This window comes from Arvicola amphibius, chromosome 12 (assembly GCF_903992535.2).
Source record: "Arvicola amphibius chromosome 12, mArvAmp1.2, whole genome shotgun sequence".
In the NCBI taxonomy this organism is placed as follows: domain Eukaryota; kingdom Metazoa; phylum Chordata; class Mammalia; order Rodentia; family Cricetidae; genus Arvicola; species Arvicola amphibius.
In genome coordinates this window covers 84,175,006-84,197,675 of record NC_052058.2, presented here as the reverse complement: position 1 = coordinate 84,197,675, position 22,670 = coordinate 84,175,006, and the positions used below count along the sequence as shown (strand labels likewise).

At 51.0% G+C, this 22,670-nt stretch overlaps 1 protein-coding gene across 2 annotated transcripts in view; it reads right to left on the bottom strand.

Annotated features, from left to right (window-relative positions):
- Positions 1-22,670, bottom strand: part of Pkp1 (plakophilin 1) — a 41,885-nt gene that overhangs the window by 4,868 nt on the left and 14,347 nt on the right. The window contains exons 3-7 of one of the 2 annotated variants that reach the window (XM_038350025.1): positions 8,160-8,554; positions 5,540-5,684; positions 3,862-4,069; positions 2,862-3,068; positions 1,466-1,617 (exon numbers count right to left, since the gene is read on the bottom strand). In XM_038350025.1, coding sequence (XP_038205953.1) covers positions 1,466-1,617; positions 2,862-3,068; positions 3,862-4,069; positions 5,540-5,684; positions 8,160-8,554 — 1,107 coding nt within the window. The remainder of the gene's footprint in view (positions 1-1,465; positions 1,618-2,861; positions 3,069-3,861; positions 4,070-5,539; positions 5,685-8,159; positions 8,555-22,670) is intronic. The other variant, XM_038350026.1, reaches the window with a different exon arrangement.

Below are 22,670 nucleotides of genomic sequence, written 5' to 3'. Positions count from 1 at the left end.
TCCTGGCTGTTTGAACATGTATGATAACTCATCTTGGCCCTCAGTTTCCTCAGATGCAAAATGGGCTGTTCTTACCTCACTTGTCCAGTTGGGGAGATTATGTATTAGGCCCCCAGTTTTACATCCACAGTATGAGCCAACCACAAATTGAAATTATTTTGAAAAATATAAGGGATTCCTGAGTACAGATTTCTTTATTGGCACTTTAATAACTATTCATTTACATTTATATTGTATTAGGGTTCATAAATAACGTATGGATTATTTGAAGTGTGCAAAGGAGTGAGTACAGGTTATATTTAGATACCGGTCATTTTATAGGAGGGCTTGAGACTGTGGCTTTGGGTATGAAAGGGGATTTGGACCAATGTCTGTGGTTATTGGGGGATGATGGCACAGGAAGAATACCCACCATGGGGCCTTGCACATAGTACACACAGCAGGCAGGGTGACCATTTCCGTGGCTACAGACCACATGTGGGCCAGAAGACAAAAAGCATCTCCATCCTAAAGCAACTTCCTTCAGAAGCAGCCCCAGATCCTTCTGGTTTTAAAAGCATCTAGTCACCACTGTCTTTCCTGTTCCCTCTTTCCATGGTCACCCTTCAGTCCCCAACACCAAAGATGCATGGCAACAATAAGACCTGGGACTCGGGACTTCACAGAGGTCCCAGTGCACAGGTGCATTGTCTTTTGGTGAGCCTCCAGGCTAAGGGCTTGGGGTGGCAGATTTACCCTCTAGACAGGGCTTGGTCCCTGTTGGAGTCAGGGTGAATCTGACTTCTATTGGTTAGGGTTGTCCAGGTATAGGGGATATACACAGAACAGGAGAAAGGGGGATATAGGCACTTTGTCCTGCAGCTTAATGAGAAGGTTGTTCTCAGAGGCCTTGTTACCCCTTCCAGTGAAGGAAGCAAGAGATAGAAATTTCCCTTCATTGACCTTCCTGGTGACCTGGGTGTGGGGACTAGACCTCACTAGACCTCAGTATCCTGAGTCACCGTCCGGCTATTGTGGGGGTACCTTAGCCCCCAGTTTATCTTTTCTCCAAGACCCGTCCTTTCAATTTATGCATGCTGCTGCATCCAGAGTCTAAAGAAGGCAGGAGGGGGGCTTGCCAGTGGCTTCTCTGGAGCTACTGGAAGGAGTTACATCTTGGAAAGGACACGGGGTTCCTGGGAACACGTTCATGGGCTCAGCACCACATTAACAGTGGGGCCCCCGAGCTCAAGCAGGGAGCACCTACAAGCCCTAGATGTCCCCTCCACTGTTCCTGCCTCTGCTCCTGCCACTGAGACAGATTACAGAAGCATCCAGAAAGTGTGACCCTGACTCGTGGGTTCTCGGAGAGAGTAGTGTCAGGACCAGGAGAGTTCCTGGCAAGCGTGTGGACCTGGGCTTTGCACTTCTGGGCAGAGATGTCAGGATTGGAGACAGAGATGTCACCAGGGCCCTGCACCCTCACCTTGTCATCACAGCGGCTGGCAGCCACACAGTTCTGGACATAGGCCATGAGGGAGTCAATGAGCCCAGAGTAGTTCCGCATGGTCTGGCGGCCAGCATCAGCAGAGCTCAGGTTCCTGCGGGAGAGGACCAGGGAGGAGGGGCAAAGTGCCACGGGGACACATGGGGAAGAACAGCAGAAAGCACAGGGCAGAATTTGGAAGTTGTGGCAGGAAGAAGAAGGAAGAAGAGGAAGGGAGAGAGAGAATAAGGGAAAAGGAGAGAAGGAAAAGAAATGATTTAGCCATATCTGTCCCGTCCTGGCTGACGGGGGGGGGGGGGGGGGGGGGGAGGTCTCCTCTGAACTCAGTTTTCATTGTTTCTGTCATTTAGTCCCCTGACACAAGGCTCTCCTCGGCTCCACTACACGTGACAGCCCCGCTCCTACCCTCTAGTGGCCACTTGAGGGACAGGCATTGGAAATGCCAGCAAGCTGTCTTTGCTGGAGCAAAGCAAAGCTGAGCGGGTGCTGGACCAGAACTAGCAGGAGTGCAGGTGAGAGGCTAACCTGGGGTTCAGATGTAACTACCTCTCCCAAAGGTTGTGCTCATTCCCAAGCCCTGTGGGTCCTCCTGCACTAGGCAGTGTGTATAGTGCATATATAAGATGCACGTGTGTATATTGTCACACCCAGGAGCCATGTGGCCCCATAAAGTCCTTAACTGCACTGGCTTTTCATCTACCCAGCCTCTTTGCCCTTTGGAAGCTGTGGCTGGAGGCTGGCTAGCTGGGAGAAGAGCAAGCCGAGACACAGAAGTGTGTATTGACTTCACCCCTATTCTGGCAGTTCTTTGTGAGGTTCTGGGGACAAACTCCATTATAGCAAACTGAGATCCTAGAAGGGAACTCACTCCATGGTTCCCTACTCTGTGCCAGCACCCACCGGCAGCACATCCTGATCCCACCAGGTCTTTGCCACACCCTGCCGTGGAACTCAAACAACTTTGGGCAAGGCAGTACCATCTCCATGCCAATGAACATGGCAAATGGTTTCAGCACTTGGGCGGGAGGTGACTCATAAAGCAGCCAGTCAGCAGACTTTTGTATAAAAGAATGCTCTTCAAGACAGTACAAGAAATATCCCCCCCCCCCCCTTGAGGGTGAAGGGGATGATTTAGTTGAATGAGTTTGGATATTCAAATGCAGGGTTTTTTTTTTTCTCTTAGATTTCCAATGATGTCCTCTAGATCCTCCCAGGAGGTTGCATGGCATAGCCAGACTCAGAGACATTGGAAATACCTGGCCCTTTGTCCTGGAGCCAGCCCATAAAAAACAGGGCCAAGATGAGGCGAGCGCTCTGTTCTCTACTCTGGCTGAATGTTGGCTGAAGAGGAGGCTGACTGTGGAAGGGCCTGAGCAGAATGACCTAGGTTCCGTCTTCTCGTACCTCAAGCAGCCCGTGGCGTTGAAGAAGACCTCGGGGTCCACCACGTCCCGGGACATGTTGCTGTTGCCATCACACCAGCCGGAGAAGGGAATGATGACTCGGTCAGTCAGAACAGGGAGGGCATCGGCCACCAGCTCCTCCTTCAGCTCGTCAGTGGAGGACAGGTTCCAGAGTAGCCCTGGGCACATGATAAGCACAACATGGCAGGCTCTGAAGACCTAGGGACTAAAGGTGCCGCCCCTAGCCTGGGCTCTATCTAGCCAATGGCTCCCTTCCAGGTAGGCTTGGCCCATCAGACCATTGTCTAACTCTCTCTGATCCTATTCTCAGTATCCCTGTAAACTGTAGGTTCTTTGTGTGTGTGTGTGGGGGGGGGGGGGGGTCTGAGACTGTCTCAGAGCAGGAAAGATTCCTAAAATACAGCTGCTTGATCAGTGGTTTTAACTACATATTTTGGAACTTAGAACTGTGTTACAGTCTTTGTTTTCCATCTGAAACAATATGTGGGAAGTATCAACCACAGAGGTCGGTCTAGAAGCTCTTATCAGTTGTTAACCTGAACGTTCTTGTCTTTCCGGTTCAACTCAAGGTCTTCATGGTGACTTCACTGTCCTGTAATCCACCTTGAATGTTCCATGTATGTTGTGAATTCAGGGTAAGGGCATCCTTTCCAGTCCACTAACCCCTGCCCTAGGCTGTGCTCCCCTCTCATCACGCAAATTTCTGTGCCTACTACATACGGTTCCTTCCCTTGCTTCCCAGTCTCGAAGATGTCCTCTGAAGCATGTACACCATCTCAGACCATCATTTGGATGCCATTGCTCCAGCCGGACCAGTGCCATTGAGCTCCTGAATTGTAGCTCAGTGAAACCTACACAGCTGTGCCTTGGCCTAGCCTAAAAGGAACTGGTCAGAGACACACCCTGCCACCTTGCCCAGTCCCTCCCTGGCTTCCTACTGCAACAGCCTACCAGTCAGCTGTTTCTGGATCTCTGTGCTCCCGCTTCTCCTCAGGAGGTTGACAGCCTCACGGATCCCATTCTGCCTTCTGGTCTCCAGCTTGTTCTTGGTGCTCCTGAACACCAGGTTGCGCAGGGCCCCAGCAGCAGCCTGCTGGACGTTCTGATTGGGGCTGCGGAGGAGGTCCACCAACTTGCAGATGCCCTCCAGCTGAAGGACCTGCCAAGAAAGTTGCCCACATTGCTTGTTCAAAGGAAAGGAGGCTGAGACAATTATTCTCTACTCAAAGTAGCTGTTTCTCAGAACAACAAAAAAATCAGTTTAGAGGCACACAAGTCTACCACAACACATAAGCAATAATGAGTTAACAGCAACTGACCCAGATAAGAAAGTCAAAGACCTGAATTCAGAGCTAGGTCTTCATATCCTACTCAGGGCCCTTAGAGTCTCTCCTCTGTCTGGAGCCTTGTGTTCCTCTTCTGGAGCATGCTAAAGACCAGTTGAGAAGTTGTACCACTATACTTCAGAATCCCAAGGCAAAGCAGACACGCTGAAAGTGCCACAGAAGGTCTCCTATGGTCAAAATGTTGATGAAAACTACCCCAGGCTTCTAAGAAGCCATTTGTGGCACATAGAGCTGTATATTGTGTCGTGTAGGTGTTTTCCTAGCCGGCCAACAGCCAAGCGTGGGAGGCGTTAATGAACTTTGTTTTCACTGAAGGAAAAGAGCTGGGAGGGAGAGAGTCTTATACTTGAGTGGAATCTGAGGAAGGGGATTTCTGTGAAACTCATGGCTGTCATTGAGCCGTGGGCCTCTTCCATGGCTGTTGTAGAACACAAGCCTCCAACTGTTAACAGCCTTTATTATCTTCATCACGGTAGCTGCAATGGCTTCTCAGAGACCCTCAAGATGATGTTTGCTGAGAGCTGAGTGCGTGCTGCAAATCCTGATGATCTGAGCTCAATCTCCAAGACTCACCCAGTAGGAGAGACTGAATCCTGAGTTGTCCTCTGATCACTGCATAGACACACATGCATGGGCATGCACACACACGCACACACACACACACACACACACACACACGAGTAAAAAGATTGGGCCTGTTACTAGAAGGAGAGGATGGAGAGAATCATTAGATCTTCACCTGAGATTCAAGCCACTCCCCCAACGTTTCCCTCCCAGAGATATGTAATCCTACCCAAGCTGTATAAGGTCCTGTGGTCTCAGGTCTTGGAGGTGATAGAGTATGTAGAATATGAAAGATTAGATGAAGAGTGGGGGCACTCCATCTATACATCTGTGCTGGGATGAGACTTGCTTTGGGGTGATTTATGTTCTTGCAAGTACCTCATCACCCGGGTTTTCTAAATAAACCCAATAAATTCCTTGACATGCCAGGTTGTGTCTTGGTGGGATCACTGTCTCGGGTGAATAGCTGTTTATCTATATCTCCCTAGGAAAGGTGCACATAGCAATGAACAGTGGGGGGAAGGCAACTGTCTAAGGTCCACTCAGGAGGGCATTACTCTGCAGGTTAGGATGCAGCTCTGATCTTGCAGGGAATACTTCTCTTGGTATCTGGGTGCCTTGGAAAGGAACCAACTACAAACGCTTCCACTCATCTCCAAATCTGAGGCCAGGCTGACACACTCAGGACCTGGCACCGAGAAAGGTGTATGGCCTGTTACCTGTTGCTTGGCAGATTCATCCTGGAAGCAGGTATGCTGGATGTAATAGGCCCCAATGGCCTGGTACTTCTCATCCTGGGAGCTCAGGTACTGCACAGCCTTGGGGATGGTCAGCCCACTGCACTCAATGTCTTCACTGCAGATTCTGGAAGAATGGGGTGCAGTGCATTACAAGGTGAGCTTGGAGCCCGGGCAAGCAGGCTCTATATTCTTTCTTGTACACCCAACCATCACAGCCTCTTCTGCCTCCAGGGAAACAGAACAAGGCAGCCAGGCTCTCTTGGAGAACGTCTTGTGAACAGCTCCCTTCCTACGAGGAAGGAAAAAGGCTGTGCTCTGGGTTTCCCTCTCCTGGGATGTGGCCCCTGTCGTGGGCTAAGGCTGAAGCAGGACAGTTACCCTTACACTGTGCACAAACTTAGCCCTGCTTTCTGAGATGAAGCTCCCCATCTATCCTGCCAACATGTTTGTGCCTTCATCCTGGGAAATTGAAAGCAAATGGCTTGTCTATTCCCTCTCTCCTTCTGCCCCTTGTCCTCCCAAGTCCAGCTAGCTTCTTACACACACACACACACACACACACACACACACACACGCACGCACGCACGCACGCACGCACATGCACGCACGCACGCACACAAATTCTCACTGTCACCATACTCGCCTGGGTTAGGGTCACTTTCATGGAGCTAGTGTCTAGAGAGCAGCTCTACCCAGCACACTAGAGCCTTTAGCTAGGTCCCGAAATCCTGTCCACTAGATCTTTCTCCAGCTCAGAAGCTATCTGCAGCTTCTCCATACAGCAGGTTCAATTTCAAACTGCTTAGACACTGAAGGGCATGCCTTAGGTTGAACCACAGCAAATGGCTATTAGTTCACTCTTTCAAATGAATGTTTGGCTCCACTGCAACCTCTGGCACGTTCCCTCGCCTCTGGCAAGAGTCCGTTGGTTGTAGCAAGATATCCTCGGTTCCAGGCACGAAGGCCTAGCCTAGGCCTGCTGGAGTCTCCCTTCCAAGAAGCCTTTCCAAGGAAGGGAATCCTCGTCTGGAAACTCCTACAGCTCCCGTGGTATGCAGCCACAGGCAGCCTTTCCATCCAAGTGTGTCTTGCTTCTGAACAGAGAAATAAGGTCCCAGAGGACAGAGACAGACCCGCTGTGGCATCCAGCCCCGCAGATGTCCTCAGCATCTTCAGTGGGAACCCTTTCTTCATTTGTATAGCACTGATACTTTTCACCATAGTCGGTGCTCAATAAACAGCCACAGTTATAGCTAAGGCAATCCAACTTCATTTCCGAAATACATCACCTGAAGGGCAGAGTTCTCCGGCTCTGGGCTAGTTACACACCTGCCCTCTATTGAGAAGGCATCGCCTCACCTTTATCAGGCAACTGTCCCTTCTACATGGCTTGTCACTCAACCCTAGACCTCCAGCGGGGGTCAAATGAGAAGAATTTCCGAGTCCTCTCACAAGTTATCCTAAATACCCCTTACATATTCAAACAGGAGAGGTCCACTTGAAACAGATCCCGATTTCGTTCAGCACAGTGCGGGACTGGGAGGAAAGAGCACAGCACATAGAACCAGCTGTGTGGCCTTGGACAAGCGCTGCCATCTGCCAGCTTTGTTTAGTCTTCACTACGGTCTGCCTGGAAAGGGGCTAAACAGGAAGAAGGCAAAGCTCCTCGGTCACTAAGACTGTGTCACCATGGCTATGCCCCCTGGGATCACCGCAGAGCCTGCATGGAGTAGATGCTCCCTAAATATTTGCCAAATGAGTAGCTGTCATGAGGAGATAAGGGACAGTGGGAAGGTTCATGAAAGGTTCATGGTGTTCCGAGCCTCAAGGGCAGGTTCAGTGTTACTGTAGCCCCAAAGTGCCCTCTGCTTATGTCTCTCTATAGGACAGCTCATCAGGTCTGCTTCAGTGTGTGTGTGTGTGTGTGTGTGTGTGTGTGTGTGTGTGTGAGAGAGAGAGAGAGAGAGAGAGAGAGAGAGAGAGAGAGAGGCTATTACCTAGAAGACTTGCTGGAACACATATTGCAAAGATCTCCAGGTGTCTGTAGGACTGTGTGGGGCCCAGGAATGAATATTTATTTTTAAATGTTATTTTATATGTAAATGGGTATTTCTGCCTTCATGAATGCCTAACCGGAGGGCAGAAAAGGGTGTTGGCTCTTCTGGAACTGGAGTCACAGATGGTTGTAAGCCACATGTGGGTGCTGGGAATCAAACTTGGGTCCTCTGGAAGAGCAGTCAGTGCTCTTGACTGCTAAGCCACCTCTCCAGCCCTGAGAACAAGTATTTCTAACACATTCCCGGGTGCTGCTGATGTTGCTGATCACAGAGACATGGCGTGGCAGCCCTCGACCTGCTAATCTCTCCTTTACCCTTCCTCTGTTCACAGCTGGGGATCCTTAAGACCTGTGTAGGCAATGCTGGGTTCTGGGGCCTTTTCACTCTGAGGACTCCCTAGTCAGTGGCCCATGAGACCAGAGATTTCACTGAAGTCAGAACACAAGCGGAGCCTCTCCCTACTTCCCTGGGAGCCCCTGGCAGAGTGGGCCCGGCTAGCAGACTGCCTCCCACCGGCCCCACCACAGCCCCGCAGCACTCACTTGGAACTGGCCCTTGAGTGGCCAAAGGACAGGTCCTTGTTGCAGGAGATAGGCGGCACGTACACCGGGTCCTGCTTGGAGGTGCAGGAGGGCGGTCGCACGGGACACTTCTTGACGGCCTTCTGACCGCTGCAGGTGCTGTAGAAGCTGTAACGGTTCTGGATGGTCTTGTGGCCCTTGCTACCCAGCGTGCCCTTGCGCAGCGTGCCCCGCGGGTCACAGTAGAGGTCGGGCTCACTGCGGCTCGCCTTGATTTTTTGCATGAAGCAGATGTCGCTGCCGGCGCCTGTAGTGGCACAGCTGCCGCGGGGATAGTTCCGGCTCCAGTTCTCCATCTGGCTGTAGGAGCTGAAGCGCCTGTTGTCGGATTCCCGCTTGAGGGTCCCATTGTAGATCTAGACAGGAAAGGCGTGAGCGGTTTAGTCAGGCGTTTAACTGGGGTCCTGGATCTAGCTGTCCACAAGTCAGCCTTTCCGGCGCCCTAGTTACAGTATTCAGAGGCTCTGGAAATACTTGCAGAGAAAGGAACCGTGAGCATTGTCTGCTTGCTATATTATTTTTTCCAAGGGCAGGTTGTGATCCACTGTGGAATATGAGATCATATTAGCAGCTATGTCCACCCTTATTAAAATATTGAATAAAGAAATGTATTGGAAAATACACACACAATAGAGTGTAACACAGTAGAGACATAACCTGTTTTGTGCTTATAGTGAGTAGATTCTGAATTGCAATGAAAAATGTACTTCTTTTTTAAAATTAAAAAGATAGTTTATTTTGTATACATGGGTATTCTGTCTGCATGTATGTCTACACATCACGAGTATGTCTAGTGCCTGAGAAGGTACCAGAAGAGGGTGTCAGATTCCTTGGAACTCCGGTTACAGATGGTTGAGAGTCACCATGTGGTTGCTGAGGACTGAACCCAGGTCCTCTAGAAGAGAAACCAGTGCTTTAACTGCTGAGCCATCTCTCCAGTGCCCAAACTTACTTCTTATTGGGAACATGTGAAAGGAAGACATTCTGTACCACTGATCCGGCCACGTGCACAGAGTATAGGATAGTGTCTACAAGCCAGGGAGGAGGGGGGTCTTTCAGTTGTCACTGGGGAAGGAGTACCCATGAGCTTTTGTCTCAAGCCCTTGCCTTGTCTCTTCGGGTCATCCCCAAACAGCAGTGGCTTCTGACACAGCCAGCCCTGCCTCAGCACTTGCGTGTGTTTGGAAATGTCTAGCCTTTTCTGGCACAAAGAGCTGCTAGGAAGCCGCTGTGCAACACAGAGACAGCGCAGGGCCACAGGCTGGGGCACAGGAAGACCTCTGGGCTGTGCTGTCAGGCTGTCTGGGAAAAAATTGGCACAGAAGCTCATCCAAAGGGGAACATGCACCACGAACAAGGTGTTCCTAAGCCAACTGGGAATTTACTTCTCTGGGAGGAGCCTGCAAAGCCAGAGACTTGGTGAGAATCAGCTGTGGTACTGAACTCTCCACAGAAGACTTTCCCAGACCCAAAAGCTGGCAGGTTTGGCCTGCTGGAACTTGTTCTCAGACTACAGGATCAACACTGAGCCTGATAAAACCTCTCTATACAGGTGCTGACTTGGGACTCACCTTTGCTGGGATGAGTGAGGGCCAAGTCCAGCCCAGAGACTGCCCACCCAACCCTAAGCAAGGGATGGGGTAGAGAGAGTGAGAAAAGAGAAATGGTTGCAAACTGTGTGTCTCCAGGGGGAGGCTGTTTGGTGACCAGCAATTCCCCTCTACACTGGATCTGGCCACATAGACTAAGGAGGGACCTGTTGTTCCAGTTCCCCCAAAGAATTGGTGTAAAGCTACCAGTTGGAAGTGGTATCCAAAACCCAGAAGCCACAGGCTGTTAACCTTGGTTGTGGCAGGTACTCTCCCTTCGCTATGCCAAGCAGGCACAATTTTCTGCCCCCAACTGGGTCAAACCACCCTGCCACACACACAGTGAGCTGCTCTGTGGGAGTCGGGAGAGACACAAAGGCAAGGCAGAGGTGAGAGGAGCTGACAGTTTCCTTGCCGTTTGGAGGTAAACTAGACAATTATATACAAAATGTAAAGAGGCCTCCACTGCCTCAGGCAGTGGTCACATTCTGCCTTCTCCCGGGAAGGAGGGCAGCAGATGGCGCTTTGGAGGGAAAGCTGAACACTCCCCAGGGCAGGCTGGGCTTAAGAGGGAAAGGCAACAAGGAGCTCCCTTGTTCTCAGTAAGTGACACACCTGGACGTCATCTCAGACACCTGATGAGGAGTGCAGATGCTCTCCTGGCCCAAACCCAGCAAAGACGCCATCCTGCTGATTAAGCCTGAGAGAGGTTCTGGTCTCAGCAACCTGTGCTGGGAAAGGGAGCAGCAGGCGGCCCTGGCAAGTCTTGGCGAGGTGGGCTGCCCCCAGGGAATGGGCGAGGATGCCCCTGTGAGATTGCAGTACCAGCTCCCCCCCCCCACCTCAGCCACACCCCAGTAATGTCATCCATTCCTGGGAGCCCCACCCCAGCTTTTAAAGTCACAGTGCTGGATTGTAAGAGTGTGACAGCTAGAGACAGCCAGAGGTGGCTCTCCCATCTCCGTTGCCTTTTGTGGTCACGTTGACAAGCAGGAGATAAACTCTCCAACGTTCAGATAACGCATTCTGCCTCTAGGCCTCCTGCAAAGGTAGCCCCTGCCCCTGCTGTAGCTGCAGCCTGCTAAGGCTGCATTGGCAGTGGCATCTTGGGAATACAAAGAGTTTCCTCAAGCGTGTGCAGGTTAGGACTCATGCCTGAGAAGATGTGGCAGTCAGGAGTGCAGGCTGGAGTCAGATGGTCGTGGCTGTGTCAGCTGCCTCCTCGGGTTAACCTGAGGCAAGGGACTTAAACCCAGTGTGTCTGAGTTTCTCCAGCTGTATGTCCGAGATCCTAATTGTTCATGACATAGAGGGTCATTAGAATCATTAGGCTAATGTTTGTGAATTAGAACTGGACATGACATGAGTACTTGGACCATCTGCGTCCATTTGACTCTCATGCTGGCTGCCTTGAGGAGCTGGCTGAGGGCACACACATGCACATGTACTCCCATGATCCTTCTGTCTCTCCCTCCTAATGTTGAGATTGCAAGCACATGCCATCAGGCCAATCTTTCTACATGGGTACTGGGGATCTGAACGCAGGTTCTCATCCTGGCATGGCAATAAATCTACCGACTGAGCTAATTCCCCAGTCCCCTCTGCTTCCCTCCCCATCTGAATGTTTTAAGACAAAGCCTCTTACTGAAGCCAGAGCTCATGGATTCACTTAGTCTAGCAGGCCAATGAACTTCAGTGATCCGTTCCCCCGGCACTGGGAATAGATTACAGATGTTACAGTTGCAGATGTGAACTGCCATGCCTGACTTTGAAGTGGGTGCTAGGATCCAAACTCAGGTTCTCATGCTTGTGTAGCAGCCCCTTTACCAGTTGAGCCATCCTCGGCCCCTGACTGAGGGTTTTCAATAACTCACATTATTTCTAAAGAAGTTTCTAGATAATCCATAAGGGGGTGACACCCAGGACTCAGAGCCCCACGCTGCGCTTGTTCCATAACACAGAACAGGTCTAAGTACGTTTGGGAAAAACAGAGGTACCCATTCTTCCCAGATGGTACATGTTGAATGAAGCAGGCTTTCTGCCAAGATGGCGCAGTCCTTACATGGGTGCTCCTGGCATCTGTGGCAGGACACTTCTCCATTGTCTGGATGCCCAGGCATCACAGGGTGTTTGTGGTAGCCCTGCCCTCAGGCTCCAACCGATAGCAGTCCCACTCCCACCCCCATTTCCAAACACCGGCTTCCAAGTCTTAAGCAAACAGCTGCAGCCAGAAGAGAATTCATGGGCACCTGTGCCCACAGCAGGTGGGAGAGCTTTGCTGCCAATGCCTCTCCAGCCACACCCCCACACTCAGATAGGAATCTGCTGGCAGCCTCCTCTTCTTTGAATACAAAGGGGGTATACACACACATGCACACACACATGTACATGTACACTCACATGTGCGTGCGCGCGCGTGCGCGCGCGCACACACACACACACACACACACACACACACACACACACACACACACGATGTCAGAGGACTACCCCATACTTTCTTGAGAAACTCAAACCTCAGGTGGGACAGACTGTGAGACCATATAGTCAACAAGCCGGGTTAGGCCTGAGTTTGGCTGCATTGAAGCCCAGAGTGTGGACACAGAGACATGCTTCTCCAGTTGGAACACTAGCTGGGCTCTTGGGAATCAACTGTTGGGACCGCATTCCAAGGCTAGTCAGACAAGACTGCGTTGGCCAGAAGCCTCCCTAGCCAGCCTGTGTTCTGCCCTCTCTTCTCCTAACTTAAGTCTAGTTACTCACCTGTTGAAAAAGAGTGAAGCCAAGCTGCGTGCCTGGAGGCATTTGTTTCCTAACATGGTTGTTCCTGCATCTGAGGAAGATGTGTCTTCATTATGCTAATGAAGCACCCTGTTGTTTAGTGGCCCTGCCTTTAAGGCCATCAGGCCCCTAAATGCCTTCTTTACTTCTTCCCCCTTGTTCTGAAGAAGTGTGGTATTTCAACCCACAGTCATGGTCCCTGGATCCTTGCTCTTCTTTAAGTTAAGTAGGAAGCTCTCAGGAGCCCACTCCTCACTGTCTAGGCAAGGAACATGGATTCTAGAGTGAGCTGGTTCGAAGTAAACCAGTGCTTTTCTTAGGCTCCAAAGGCCCTAGAAACCCCTATGTGTCAAAGTCATGGGGGAGGACAGTAAGCAGCCATTCTAGAGTAGGTGATGTCCATCTGAGCATGCTGTCTGCCTCCTTCTTTGGCATTGCCACCTCTTAGACCGTGGTCCTCTATGTCCTTGGTATATTCCTGGGTACCCCCTAACTTATAAATTGTAATATAAGTATCTGATCTACAGGATATCTGACACGCGACCCCCAAAGAGGTCGTGACACACGGGTTGAGAACCGCTGCTCTGATCCTTGCCTTTTCATCCCGTCAATTCCTCCTTCCTCAGACAAAGCTTCCCCCAGCCCTGGCCTTGCTGGAGAACTCACTGTGTCTCTGCTGCTTACCAGGTAAGCACATGAACTTGCCTCTGGCCCACCTACCCAGCCGCCTCTTCCTTTCCTAGCACGCCCTCTCACACGGTCCCACAACAACAGATACACACAAGCCCCTGCTTCGCCTGCTTTCTGCCCACCTACTTTCAAATCCCATATTTTTCCCAAGCTTCTGCTCCAACCCGTCATCTCTATGAAGGCTGCTCTGCCCCTTCTTGGCCCTGGATGCTCACGGTTGGAATCCTTCAACTGCACACCTAGTCTCCCCTGGCCTTGTCTGTTCTTTTGTTACTACAGTAGGGTTGTTATTCCAAGCTTTTCAAACCAAAAAGCTCTGCCTAGCAGGGGGCTGGGTTCCCAGCAGGCACTCCTGGAAAAGAGAGCTACTTCTGCTCTGGAGAATTTCTTCTGGGAAAGGACACTCTGGTTGCGGATGATCACTGGGTTCCCCAATGAGCACTGGGTTCCCCCATGGCCTCCTTGCCTGGGGTCTACCACAGACAAAGTGAGCTGGTGGAGGGTAGAAGTGATCTGAGCAGGGCAAGACAGTCTGTCCTGGCAGCACAGCCTGAGCTCACAGCCTGGGGTCCAGGACTTCCTTTACCCTGCCCTGGGACATAGCTGATACCTGGCTGAGCCCAGAAAGTTCTGCCTCAGAGCTGGATAAGCAGTCTGAAACTGGCTGCCTCCTTGGAAGCAGTGTATGTGCTAGGCAGGCCAAGATGAAAAGAGTGTCCACGTCCTCAGCTATTAGCCCATTTTGAAACCACGCTTCTGCCAACAAGGTGGGGCTGGCCAAACTGGCTCTGCCACAGGTCACACCCTTCTCTGCCTGGAGAGTCACACACCCAGTGGAGTGTCCAACAGGGCCATGTTCAGCAAGGTACTCTCCCCACACCCTCCTAATGAAAGCCAACACACATGCAACTTCACAGAGTCCTCATCCCTTTTAGGCCTGGAAAGAGCTTTCTAGAGAAAGGACCTTGGCAGAGCTCCCCCATTCCCCACAAGAACAGCCTCTAGTAGTGTATCTAGCAAGTACTACTGCCTACCTGCCTGTGCCCACTGAAGGCCCTCACACAATAATGACAACGGCCCTCTTGCATCTTTTTAGGGTTGCGTTCACTCCTGAGTAACAAAGTACATCTGGTTTACAGACAACTTGCCCTTCTTTCCTAGTGCTGGTGGTCCTCTACCAAGAAGGCACCCAAGAGGGGCACATAGGACCCGAGGCATGGAGAGTTCTCCTAAAGGCACAGGGTGCTGCTTACTTAGCCCTGTGAGTCAGTGAAGACACTGAGGCCTGAGTCACCAAAGATGCGACTTCATCAGGGAGAGTGCCGGTCTCTGACTCCTCTGGGCACACCTTCCTCTAGAGAAGCACAAGTCCCACCCTGGGCTGGGTTTCTTATTTCCTGGCACACAGTTGTGAGAACACCCCACTGGTCAGAATCCCTGATGTCCGTCTAGGCAGAGAGTGGTGCCACCTGGCCTTGAAGGAGGCTGGGGTGGGAGTGCCTCATTGTGGAGTCCTCAAAGGCAAGGAGGAGACACACCCACAATTCCATTACCAACACCCTGAAACCCACAGTGTCTTCCCAGGATACCCCAGAAGTATGAGAGATGCCTGTGAACTAAAGGGTAGTGTCTGGTTGACAACCGGTTCTTATTTATCGAGAAGAGGGACAAGAGCAAACTCTGACACAGTCCCATTCCGGGACTCAGATAAGTTTTATTAACTGTTTTGTGTGTGTGTGTGTGTGTGTGTGTTTGTGTGAGTGTGTGTGTGTTTGAAATAGAGTCTTACACATAGCCCAGTCATAATTACCCTGCCTCAGCCTCCTGAGTGTTAGAATTATAAGGATGAGCACTACATGTGTGTTGTCACCTAAAAGACTGGAAAAAGTAAAAAAAAAAAAAAAAGTGCCCATCTCGGAAGCATATGTAGACTTTACGAGAAAACTGGTCAGGAATAGTGTCTCTCATGTCCTTTGAAGAATAGAAGCCGTGAGCCCTTATCAATCAGTCAGTTTGAAGAAACATTTGCACCCGGGTGGTGGTGGCGCCTGCATGCCTTTAATCCCAGCACTCGGGAGGCAGAAGCAGGGGGATCTCTGTGAGTCTGAGGCCAGCCTGGGCTACAAGAGCTAGTTCCAGGACAGGCTCCAAAGCTACAGAGAAACCCTGTCCCGGAAAACCAAATAATAATAATAATAATAACAACAACAACAACTTTCTGATGACTGTAAGCGAATCTCCTGGAGCGTCAAGATGGCTGAAGCCCAGGTGTAAGGGCGCTACAGAATCCCACCCAGTAGTCCAGGAGGCTTTCAGGTAGTGACCATCTTTCCGGGGACACCCAGTGCCTAACACAGTGCCTAATGCCCCTGTTACCTGGCCTCTTGGCTGCAGGCTCCAAGTCTTCCTTATGGGTGAGAAGCCTGCAGGGGCGCCTCATATCCAGTGGGAGGCGTCAAAGTGAGCTGGCACTCTATGCCACCTGCTTTCAGGACATCTCACCACTCCAGTAAGAGCACCAGCTGCCCCTGCGCCCGGCTTTATCACTCGCCCGGCTCCTCTCCTGCCTCCTCCCTGCAGGCGTAGGGCTGTTTTATTTCCTGCCCCCGCCAGAATGAACAGGGGCACAAGGACATAGGTTTCATATGCATATTTCTTTCTAAAGATGGAAAAAAGAATGATTATTAAGTGTGTATAGAAGCGTGTGTCTGAGTGTGGGTAGGTGCAGGTTAGTGCGGATGCCTGCTGAGGACAGAGGTGCCCGGTCCCCTGGAACTAGAGTTACAGAGAGCTGTGTGACATGAAGGCTGGAAACCAAACTTCAGGGTTCTGGAAGAGGAGCCAGTGCTCTGAACTGCAAAGCCATCTCTCCAGTCCCCACGTTTCCTTCCAGAAGGGAAATCTGAGCAGGGGCTCGACACGTGGCCCTCTCCTGTGCAGGTGGCGGTAGAGCCCTCACCCTTGACTCTCTCTCTCCCCCATGAACTCAGAGAAGTTGGAGCCTCGGTTATTCTACACTGCAATGTCATGGATTCTAAATTTTGAACTCAAAATTTAGAAATCAGCTGTCCCAGTGATGGGTCAATCCAGGGAGGGAGGAAGGAGTAAGGTGGGCATGGAAGTGTGAACTGGTTTTCCTGCAGGATACTTTTAAGTCAAGAAGATCTCTCATAGCCAGTGTCCCCACCCTGTCCTGCAGTGTCAGAGGGGAGACCGAGTAGCCCCAGAATCATTGGGAACCATGAGCCCTGAGTGTTATTTCTGTGTTAGAAGAGAGTCAAAGACTTTGTGGAAGGTACAGATCACAGGGAACCTGCTTCCCTGGTCCTAAAGAGCTCCCAAAAGACCCGAATCCATTCCTGCTGATTAGATGATCAAGAACTTCATATGAAGACATGTGATCACCCCTTATCTACCCCCTACCCCAACGTTCAGGTAGAAAAATCACCACTTTAGAAGACGAACATGTATATGTGCATAATGTACATCCAAGCCTGCACATGCGTGTGCATATATATTTACTTGCATCCACATGTGCACAAACATACACCCATCCTGTATACATCCCACCTGCTCACTTGAGAAGCACACATTTTTCCAGAGGTAGTCTTATGTAAGGAAAATCTTTGAAAGTTACTTGATCTCATCTGAGGCCCTTTGGCTAGACATGGCAGACGGTGAATGAGACCTTGAGCCTCCTCTCAGTGTTTGTTCCCGAATGACCAGCCATCAGCTACTAGAGTCTGGTGATGGGAACAAAATCTGAGTGACAAAGAGTACTGGGTATGGTGGCGTATGCCTGTAATCCTGGCACTCAGACGCTGACCAGGAGAACCATGCATTCCAGACCACTCTAGGCTTCCTAGTCAGGACCTGTCTCAATAAGACAAAACAAACCAACAACAAAAGCAAAGTGTTTCTGTCCTAGGTGGCTCTGGTGTCTACCCATGGGCTCGCCTGATTCTTAGAGCCCAGACCTAGGAGGTACCTGCCTCTTCTCTTTGTATGGGTTATGAGAGATTCTTAAATATATTTAAGAAGATAGTAAAGCTTGGGGAAGGGCAAATTCAGTTGCAGAAGGATTGCCTACCATGTTCAAGGCCTTCAGCACCGTGGGGAGGGGGAAAAAGGGAAAGAAATAAAGAACTTAGCTGCTCATTGGTGTCACACAAGTATGCTGTCCAAAGCCAGGGCTGGAAAGACCCTCTGGCCCAAGGACACCAGGACAGTGGAGACCTTGTGGCTGCTGTGGCTGCCGTGTTCCATGTGGGAACATGAGTGCAATGATGGGGAGGAGGAACTGGTTCCCTTGAGCCACACCTTCTCGAGGAGCAATGCTGGGTCAAGTTGTGTGGTGGACACAGGGGTCCATGCCAAGGTTGGCAGTGGAGCTGGACCCTGAAGTCCTTTGAAGTTAGTCAACTGTTGCTGGGCTTCTTTGGATTTGGGTGTCTTAGGCCACCAGGGTGGCTAAGAGGGAAGTGCGGGATCTCCGGAGAGGTGGTTAGGATTTTAGGTGAAGATGGAAGAAGTTGGGGGTTGTCCCTGAGCTCCAAGGTGGGGGTTCCATTCCACAGAGCCTGGCCCTTGTCTGACACTGGAGTTAAGAGACTTCCTCTGCACATAGTGGTTAGGATTTTAGGTGAAGATGGAAGAAGTTGGGGGTTGTCCCTGAGCTCCAAGGTGGGGGTTCCATTCCACAGAGCCTGGCCCTTGTCTGACACTGGAGTTAAGAGACTTCCTCTGTACATACTCCACTTGCAAAAAGTATTCAGCTAGGCCTGGGGCTGGTGGCCTTAAGGGGCAGGGGCGTCACAAGGTGCTTTTCTCCATGGCCGGCAGAGCTCTACACGACCTGGGTGGGAGTCAGTGTTGGAAAGCCGTCCCACATGGCTATCTTATGACTCCGAATCCTTCCTCGCATAGTTTCGCCATGCGCCATTGGTGACTGTGAGGTGATCTTAGGCACCCCAAGGACACAGGCAGTAACTGTCACTAAAGCACATAGACACTCTTGCATTTCCAGCCTGATGACCACAAGCCTAAGCATGGGTCCCTATGCTTCTTCCTTACTCACAGTGTCTCTTTCGGAGCAAAAGAGCTCAAAGTTTCCAGCGGAGCAGAAGCACATCCCAAGCGTTAAAGTGTCCTTTACGGGCTATCAAGGTCATGGCTAGCCTTCCTCGAATAGCAAAGAATACTATTTGTGTCATTTGGCTTAGGGATACGTGACTTCTCTTCAAAGGAAATGCACTGGAATGCAAATGTTATCCCTTGACCCATAAGTACTAGTTGGTGTGATGGTTTTGTAAAACTGTGTGCTCACGACCTGGGTTTTGGAAATGTCACCGTAGCCAAGTGAAGCTTAGGGCAGCCAGGGGCCAAGAACTCTGAGCACCAGAGAGGGAGAGCTGGACTCAGTCCCCTTTCCCCACTGCCTAGGTGTGCAGGTCTGTGCAATCAGCCTTCTTTCCCCAACCTCAGTTTCTCACATCACAGACGGCTCCAGTAGGCATTTTGGTTTTCAGCCGACCATTTTAGCCCTTGCTGAAGTCATAGCCTCCTGGCCAACCTGGCTCAGCCCTGTCTTCCTCCCCTTCAAGGCCACTCCCTGGTACATAGGGTGGGGGTGGAGGGGCGGGCCCCCAAGCTGCTTCTTTCCCCACCTTTGTCTCTTCTCATCCCCTCCCCGCCCTGCCCCTCCACAACCAGATTTGATTTAGTTTTTCAGCTGAGTTTGCGCTCTTGGGGCAGGTAGGCAGGCAGGCCTCGCAGAGACTTGCCAGGGCCCTGGGGGAGAAAGCTGAGCCTCACCCTAGCAAAGGGTGGGGATAGCTCTTCCACCCACCTGGGAAGTCTCTCTGGGCTCAGTGACAAAAGGAAAATTCTCACCAATAGAGGCACCAGAAGATCCCTCAACCACTTCACTCCCATGGCCTTTCTTCTAGTCACCACTTTCTGGCTTAGAGCTGGCTGGCAGGGGAGAGACACCACACATCCTCTCCTGCCCCTCCTAGCTCCTGTCTCTCCTCACCCTTCACACCCCTTCATGGCCACTGGGCTCCAGACTCAATTCTGCCAACCCTACCTATGCAGTAAAGAGCAAGCACCCCCTGCCCCTTTCTGCCACTTAGTTCCCCCCCCCCCCCCCCCCGCAAATCAAATCAGAGCAAAGGTACTTTGGCTGCCCACTCATCCCACAGACACCCAAGGAATGGAGTCAGGGAGTGAAAACACAACCGGTCTGCGTAAATTCAAAACACAGCCCTAATCCCAGGGATTATCACATTATCTGAATTGATGGAGGATGTGGAGGGGTGAGCTGGCCTTTCACGTTCCTGCTTGTTAGAATCCAGAACCTCAGGACCACATCCCCAAACCCTATGACTCCAGTGGAGAAGGCTTGGCAGTCACCTGCCTCCTGCACCCCAGCTTCCCTTTACAGACCAGGAAACTGAGGCCTAGGGAGGTTGAAGTCAGCATGTGCTGTGGAATTTAGCTTTTAATTATGTCCCTTCTTAGGCAGTTGTTTCATCTGGTCTTTGTTTTTAACCACAGTGTGAGGACTTTAAAGACTTGTTGGTTAAGTAGATTGCTTTTTGTCAGCCTTCCTCCCCTTCCCCAAAGGGCCCCAAACCAAACTCTCTTAATCACTTCTGGGGAAAACGAAAGATATTGACAATTATTCTTGATTCTTCACAGCTGCCCTCCAAAGTTTTGGAGGCTGTACTTAGAAGATGTGAGGCCAGTGATGAGGATGAGCGGCTACCTCTTCTGGTAGCTTCCTTCTTCTTCTTCTTCTTTTTTTAAAAAAGGAGCTTTATCATGCGCCCCCTAATCCCTATCAGGAAGGAAGGAATTGAGCCCTAGTGAATCAGTTTAAGCCTTGGTTCTTCCCATTTGGCCAACTCTGAGCTCTGCATTAACTGAATGGAAACCATAGCTGACCCATCAAGTTGAAACTGGCTTTGCTGTCCCAGGAGACAGTAACATTCTTTTCTGGGGGTTTGCTGCTGGCCATGCCCTGGGCTAGCTCTACACCAAGTCTTCCCTCTCCACTTATCCCTGAGTCTCTCATGGGGACCAGAGGATGGGGGAGGGGGCAGGTGGATATGCTCAATCCATTTTGAGAGGCAGTGTGAGTTCTGGCCCTCAGTGATTGGCTGCAGGAAGCCAGGTTGCTTGTAAGAACTCTCCGGAACTGGCAGCTTGCAAGCTGCTGCCTGGTGTGGCATCCTTTCGGGATAGCCAGAGCAGTACTCTCACTCCCCAGTGCTAGCCTCAGGGTCTTGCTGTGTTCTCCGCCTTCTCCCCTCTGTTCACACAATCCAACATTTAGCATCTTCCACAGGCCTCTCTGGTCCCCCATCTGAAGCTCATACTCAGGGATGCCACTCACATTTCTATACGACAATCACGTCCTCTTACCTCTGTAATACCATGGGGCCTGCATAGCAAGCCCCCTCCACTTCTCTTCCCCCTGAGAGGGTCTCAGCTGGCAAGTATACCCTCAAGTTACTCAGGAAAGCTAAGTCAGCTATGGAGGGAGAAGTATAAAAAGGAAGCTTCCCAACCAAGAAACTTCTCAGGTGTAAGCAAAGCCACTCTGACGGACTATGGCTTGTCAAGGAGTGTCCGTGCAGGGACTCCTTAGATTCGGACGTTTGTCACAGGTGACGTTTCACGGTACCAGGAGCATCCCCAAAGCCGTGATTAGTTGGCAGAGACATGCCACATCTATCGAGAAGGGTCCCCTCCTGAGCCACCCGTCAGCTCTCTCATTTACCTCCTCTTTCTCTCTGTGGCACATTCTGTCCCTCGGCAAGTAGGATCATTGTCTCTTCTTGTTGGGTGATAGCCTGGGGCCTTGGTGGGACCCTCCTATCTCCCAAGGCTGGGTGGGAGTGAGTCACGAGCTGGCAACAGGGACACTGAGTTGGCAAATACATCAATCGCTCCTTCCTAGAGCAGGAGCCATGCCTGCTTGGGAGCCAGAGCCAGAGTCTACTCTGTCTTCACTCACCTGGGCTTTGCAAGAAGAGACAGAGGCCAGCAGGCACTGCCAGAGGATCCAAGCTCGCACACCTGGAAAGTGGCACTCAGGGCTGGGAAGAGGAGGTGGGGAGATGAGGGGTCAGAACTCTAAGTTAGTGTAGTTACTCATGTCTCCCAGCTGTTGCAAGAGTTAAGTAACTTCCGTTTTCCTGGTGGGAAGAGAAGCTCACAGGAGAGCAGGAAGGAAGTACAAAGCCTTCCCTCACCTGTAGGGTTGAAGCAGAGTCTCTGGGCTGGAGGATCTGCAAGGAGTCCAACCAGAGGGCCACCCACCCAGGTGTGGCTTTAGCCCTGCGGTTCAGAGTCACCAGTGAGCTCTCAAGCTCCATGGAGCCCCATGTTAGCCTTTGGCAAAGAGCCAATCAAAGATTTTCATTCTGAGTTGAAAAACAAATGCCTCTTCAGGTCCCTCACCTGTGGCTGTCCAATTGAGAGTAGAATCCAGGCCTCGAATTGCTGTATTGGAAGTATACATAGCTATGTATACATAGCCCTTACTACTCTGGGAAAGAGATTTCCCTCATTTCAGAGACGGAGGCTCAGGCAGAAAAGAACGTGTCTGGAGTCACACAAATAACCAAGTGGAGAGCCAGAATGTGGGCTGAAGTTCCTGAGCCAAGCCTGCAGCTTGTTCCCCTCCATCATGCTGTCTTGGGGCACAGCCTCCGTTAACTGTGGATTACTAAGGGAAGTCTCTTTTTACTGCTCTCGGGACAAAGGGCCCTGCCATGCTTTCCTGGCAACCTCTTTGCACTGTGGTGTTCACAACCCAGTACTTTGCATAATCCACAGTGTAACTCTGACAGAAGAGGAACCACTGTGCTCCGATTTGCTACTTCCTGCAAAAGTCTAATACAGCTACCGTCCTCCCATCTGTACCAGGGGCTCCCACCGGTTGCTTTGGCCCCAGAATGAACAGACTTGGTTCTCTTGCAGGGGAAACTCTCACAGTCCACAAGACTCTGTCATGATGGGAACAAACACGAAGCAGCAAGGAGAAAGATCCAGGACAGAGACAGGGGTCTCTCTCCTTATGTTCCTGGAGATTCTCACCTCAGGACTACCAAGCTGGATTTAACTGAGCATGTCTGTGATTGAATATGACAGCCATCACGGTTCACCCTGCTTTCAGAACCCCTGGCTGGTGTTATCGACATGACTTCTCACCCCTATAGATCAGATCCTGGGGAGGGTGAGCAAGATCAATGCAGATCCAAAGGACATGTTACCCGATAAACTCTCAAAATAATTCAATGCTCGTGATGTGTTTCTTGCTTTAAACATAGAAGGGAAAAGTTTTGGCACCCTCATAAGCCTCTCCGCTGACACAGTAATCCAAATCAAAATGAATTAGGAA